The 6,094-nt window shown below is 33.1% G+C and overlaps 1 protein-coding gene across 1 annotated transcript in view; it reads right to left on the bottom strand.

Annotated features, from left to right (window-relative positions):
• LOC110109454 overlaps positions 1-5,334 on the bottom strand; it is an 18,984-nt gene extending 13,650 nt beyond the window's left edge. Inside the window, exons 1-5 of the mRNA XM_020840523.2 lie at positions 4,980-5,334; positions 3,055-3,127; positions 2,901-2,922; positions 2,452-2,530; positions 2,275-2,307 (exon numbers count right to left, since the gene is read on the bottom strand). Coding sequence (XP_020696182.1) covers positions 2,275-2,307; positions 2,452-2,530; positions 2,901-2,922; positions 3,055-3,127; positions 4,980-5,192 — 420 coding nt within the window. The 5' untranslated portion in view covers positions 5,193-5,334. The remainder of the gene's footprint in view (positions 1-2,274; positions 2,308-2,451; positions 2,531-2,900; positions 2,923-3,054; positions 3,128-4,979) is intronic.
• Positions 5,335-6,094: the final 760 nt, after the last annotated feature.

The raw sequence follows: 6,094 nt of genomic DNA, 5'->3' as shown, positions 1-6,094 counted from the left end.
ATTTTCTATCGCACAACAAGCCCGATGCATTCCGGCACTTGAACCAATTAACTTGAATTCTGCTGATAATACCCCCATCTATTTCACCATCAATCTGAACAATAGATCCAAGATATCTAAAACGTGTACTCTTATTAATGACTTGATCACCTAAAGTCGCAATCCCCTCACTAGGTCTATTGCTACTAAAATTACACTCCATATATCGGTTTAACATCTATAGCACTACTAATGGAACTTTATCATAAGCTTTCTCTAAATCAATAAAAATCATATGTATATCCTCCTTATTCTCTCTATACTTCTTCATCAAACCTCAATAAATGTATAGTTTCCACAGTAGACCTACCTAGCATGAATCCAAATTGATTTGAGAAACATTAGTATCACGCCACAAACTATGCTCCATAACTCTCTCCCATAGTTTTAAAGTATGACACATTAACTTAATTCCACTATAATTAGCACAATCTTTTGCATCACCTTTATTCTTAAAAATAGGAATCAACACAGTCATTCTCCACTCATCTGGCATCTTTGTAGTCTTCAAAATAATATTAAAAGTTTAGTAAGCAAAGAAATTCTTTCATCTCCCAAACATTTCCACACCTCTATTGAAATATCATCAGGTCCAACAGTTTTTCCACACTTCACTTTCTTTAAAGCCTCTTTAACTTTGATTTTACTAATACGCCCATAAAAACAAAAATCTTTATGTTCATTTAGGGTGCTAAGATTACTAAAGTCAATCGCACTCTCACAATCTTCATTGAAAAGTTTTGCAAAATATCTCATCCACCTTTGTTGAATATACTCTTCTAATAAAAGTATTTTTTTATTTTCATCCTTAATACACTTCACTATAACTAAATCCTTACTATTCCTATATCTTTGTTTAACTAACTTATACATATATCTTTCACTCTTCTTAGTATCTAATCTATTATATAAATTATTAAAAACTAAAATCTTTGTATTGCATATTGCTTTCTTAAACTCCTAATTGACCACTTTATATCTTTCCCAATTATCAAACTTTTTTACACCTAAATCAATTTGTATAACAAATCATCTAATTTTCACAATTTTTTACAGCTAAATTAATTTTTATATCAAATTTTTTAACTTTTTATCTTTTTTGCACATTTTGATTCAACCACCAACTATTTTTATTATTAGTAATTTCTCTCTTTGATACTCCAAGCACATCTTTTACAAAATTCTTATATCACTAGCTTTTTTTCCCACATAACATTAACTTACACATGCACAGGCAAAATACATGCACACAAAAAATTGAAAAAGGTTATAAATGGAAATAAAAATAATTGTATCTTTATTTCTACGAATTTTATACGACTCTCTTAAAATAAATGACTCAAAGTTAAAATTTGGAAATAGAAATATTAAAGAATATTCACCTACAATGATGATTATCAATACTTATGCTTATTTTTAATATGAAATGTTACAGATAAATCATGATTACTCATAAGCATATTTCTTTATTATTGCTATATTATAAAATTGTAATCTACTACCGAGTTTGTTGATGAAAACTCAACCTAGTTAATTAAAAATTTCAAGTAAATCTCCAATAGTGTAAATGACTAATCTAGAAGGCTTCATGTACAAATGAAGAGGTTCAAATAAAAATAGGTAAGAATTATGTTATATTTGTTCAAATTGATAATTAATTTATTATTGAATTTTTCTAAGATTTGAATACTATTAATTTGATTATTTAGTTATTACCGAAAAGAACTAAATTATCATTCGATTGTTGCTCCCAACTTGATATTCTAAGTACTCAGGTTGGGTTGTAACAAAGGTATTTATTTTCAATGGTTATATTTTTTATGAAATAGTGGCACTTTAAGTATGTTAGAAATAGATTGTTATTAGTAATCTTAGTGAATAAAATTTTAAACATCCGTCCTACCATCTGTTCCCTCCCTGTTACCAGCCTATAGGTTGGATCCTGACAATATCCCTCATGTTCTTAGGCAACGAAGAGACTTTTTCTAACAAGGAAAACATTCAAAAACTTATATCCTTCATGTTTTTAGGGAGACATAAATATTATGCAACAGATTATCCCAATAACAAATTAGTACTACTTTCTAACATAATCAACATTATATAACATAAAAAAAATCATTCTGAGTATTAGAATATGAAAAATCAAGTAAAATTTTAATCCCTTTTGATTTTTTCGACGGTAAATTAGGCATAAGGACAATAATCATCATAACAGTAGCTTTATTAATTTACCTTGTCAACATCTGGCCGCTCCTCGCGATCCACCTGTTAAATTTGAAATCAGATAGTAATAGTAATTGATAGCTTCCAGTAGGTGATTATGAAATTAAAATAAAGGTGATTTCTAAATCTAGCTAAAGAGGACCAAAGAAAGTATGATTGTGGAATAAGGATAACAACAAAATTTACCTTGATGCTAACAAACCACTCATTTAGCATTCTTGCAATTTCGTCATTCTCAAATGACTCTACTTCCATAACATGACACCTGATTATAACCACATTATGTGTGGGGAAAATCAATATCTCACCAAGTGAAGCGTTATTTAATCACTGTGGAAGTCAAAGTGACATTTAGGATGAATAAGAAACTAAAATTGAAAAAAAAAAAAAAAAGATTTATGAATCTGTGCAAATTTTGAACCTAAATATAAAAAGAATAAATGATGCAGCATGAATATAACCAAGTATATGTACTTAAATGCAGAAAAAAGTGTCAGCAAACCATCAGCACATGATTAGCAAAACCATCAGTTTGCTATGACATTCCAATGCTTGGTTACAAAACAAATATATTATTATAAGATGGATTGATACATGTACAATCATGAAAGAAACGACGAAGTTAGAGAACTCACCAGTGGCATGTGCTATACCCAACTTCATAAACATTTGCCATTCATTTTGCAAGTAGGAAAACCCAAAAAAACATCAAATTACAAAAAGGGGAATTGACATAGTAAGCATAAGTATGAATTACAAAGTTTACTAGAAATGTTAAAGAATGCATACTAGATAGAAAAATAGGAACAGCTCTTCTGCGAGCTTTCTCAAAAGCTTCATCCCCCCATGGGTACCAGTCAACCTTCACAGAGTAAAATACTATAAGATGCTAGTAACCATGGGATATACGTTCACATGAACACAACAGCACAAATTCTCTATTTCCATCAAAAGAACAGTAAAATATGTCAGAATAACCAATAAAAACCTTCACTGACTCAACAGTGTCTAAACACGCAGGCAAGTTAATGTGCAACAATAAGGGAGAAGCAAACTCAAAGGAAAAAAACAGTATTTTGAAGTAATTCCTTGATTTATGCTACACAACATGGTGAAGTGCTAACACAAAGAACAATCACCAGAAAACTTGCAAAAATGCTGGATGAAACCAACAAGAGAAGACAAAGTTTGGCGCAGTTTAAATTCGGTAAAGCGGCAATAAAAAAAAATAGAGGAACACTCATACTCATGAGCATTAGTAAACCTAGTTTCATATGTCAAGTAATTAGGAACCTTTCTTGCCAGCTACTCCTACTAAGAGCTACACAGTTACTAGTTTTAAACAATTTCTTGCTTAAGCACACTCAACATGGTTAGTTTTGTCCTCTCCATATGTTTTCCAATAGGTAAAAACCCAAAATAGTGCCCCGACTATTTGAACATGGCCAATATAATTATAGAGTATCACATTTCTCTAATTTTATCCCTCAATTATAAAAAATTAATCTCAAATGATCCCTCGGGTCGTAGAAATTAATGAAAATTTGGATTAAAAATTGATCTCAATTTAATCTTTGAACATATAAAATTGATCCCAATTTAGTCCCTGAGGAATTATTTGTGAACAATTTTGTATAGTCAATAGACAAAATTGGAGAAATGTGATACTTTGTGACTAAAATTGCTACATATGATTAGTCAAGGGACAACTTTGGGCTTTTATTATTTTCCCATCCCTCATTCCATCCTTAATGGTGCTTCCCCAGCTCTATTATCTACGGGTGCACATCATCTGAGTTCTTTTTTCTGTTACATTATCCTGCATAAAGGCAACAGAAACAACTTATCTTCTAGATTCTAATGACACTTTCTCCATTTCATGCAAGTAAACACGACACAAAATCTGATTTAAAGCATGATATGGTTCTTTCTTATTATAAGAAGATTGGGACCCTTATGGCATTACCATGCGCATGAAGTAGGTTAACTTCTATGCTACATTACCATATTCAGATTATACTCTACTATTTTGCGTTCCTTCAACTTACCACAAACTTGACATGATTCAAACAAGTGATATCTAGAAACACCAAAGGTACTATGTTCAATATAAACAACATAAAGAGAAAACAAGCTAAACCAAACACAATATTGACCATAAATAGGTTGAACTCTCTCATACAAAGCACTGCACTTTACTGCAACGCCTAAGATAGGATGGAGCTTGGATGACCCTCAATAAACACAATACAAGCAGCCTCACCAATAAATATATTAGCATCAAAAGATTATGAAGAAAAAGGTGTAGACAGAAGGCGACATTGATAGAAGTTTTGCAAAAATAGATGTGAAAATTAGGGTTAATATCTCATGCAACACTCAATTGAAACTCAATAGGAACAAATGGAGAGTAATAATTCCAAAACGAGACCCCAAATAGTTGCACTAAAGCTTCTGGTGAAGATGACCATGATGATGGCATATTCTCCAAAAGATTACAATGCATGTCAAATAATTCTTAACCAAATGATCCATAAATTAAGATCAATGAGCTCATTCCCTAACCAAACTTTCCTCAACTTCACTTCCTTTCTGCAAATAGACTAAGCGCAATCAGTCTGTCAACAGCAGGTTCGACGGATGGTCCCAAATACCCAAAAAATAAAAATAAAAATTTAGAAGTGCTCGGCGTGGATAAGAATCCACTTATCTACCGGATTGTGTGCATGTTGAAGAAGGTAAGGGCTGTGCTCGGAGGCAAGGCGGTTGGTGTATCTCCTAGCCGCTTTGCTCGATTCCTCCATGGAGAAGATCCGTATGCAGCGAAGGATTTTCCGACGAGCGGTGGAGGGGAAGGGAAGGCGGCGGTGGAGGACAGAAAATCCGGCAAACGAGAAGGAGAGATGGCGAGAGCCAAGAAATGCCATTAAGGATGGGCTCGCGGGAATTAGTTATCTCGATGGGTCGTGGCGGCGTGCGAGTGAGTGGCGCCTAGGTGGAAGCCGACTCGTGCGCGGCCAGTGAGAAAAGGCTGAGCCATTACAAACTTGACTCGTCACTGCTTTAAATGCCAAGTTTATACAATAATGTGGATAACATGTCGAGTCTTTATATTGGAGCCCATCTGGTTCACATAAAGGCCTCCACATTCTTTGAGATTATCTCATATGTGCAAGGAGGGCCTATAGTCTATGAGGAAGGCTAGGGTGCTCCGAAATAACTCTTTGAGGCTCTAAGAGGATAGAAAAAATAGTTTTGAGTGAACTGCAATAGACGATCACACAAAGGAGCATCTATTGCAACTCTCTCTTAAAGCCTAAGAGGATCAAGGAAGCTATAGGAAAATTCTTTAACATCCTTGAGCTCTTATATTTAAATCAAGGGCTTGGGAAGCCTTAGCTGAGTGTATTTACTCTAGCTTATTTCTAAATGAACCACATTGCTATTCACACTTGCTTGGCCTCTTGATATGAGTTGACCAATAGGTTTTTTAGTAAAATATGTTGCAAATATAGTTGGTCAATCATAGGAGGAGGAAAAAGCTAGTGGTTAATAGATTAGGAAAGAAAAGTCATTAGATTCTAAATATATTAGACAACTAATTAGGCTTAACTCAGTCGGGCTAAAAGGTTTAAATTTTCCATAGTTTGTAAGAATTGACTCTAAAAGTTTTAACCATGTATAAGGCATCCAAAGGATGGTAAATTTGTAATACCTATGGCTATAAAGCCTGATGAGATCCTTTTTCATGCCTCTATATATTCTAAAAGTTTAGATTATATAGTCTAGAATGAATGGAGGAAATTTAAAATTAAGTAGAAAAAATACT

Source organism: Dendrobium catenatum, unplaced genomic scaffold (assembly GCF_001605985.2).
Source record: "Dendrobium catenatum unplaced genomic scaffold, ASM160598v2 fragScaff_scaffold_1644, whole genome shotgun sequence".
Classification (NCBI taxonomy): domain Eukaryota; kingdom Viridiplantae; phylum Streptophyta; class Magnoliopsida; order Asparagales; family Orchidaceae; genus Dendrobium; species Dendrobium catenatum.
The sequence above is the reverse complement of the archived record's forward strand: the minus strand, read 5'-3'. Positions and strand labels throughout refer to the sequence as shown.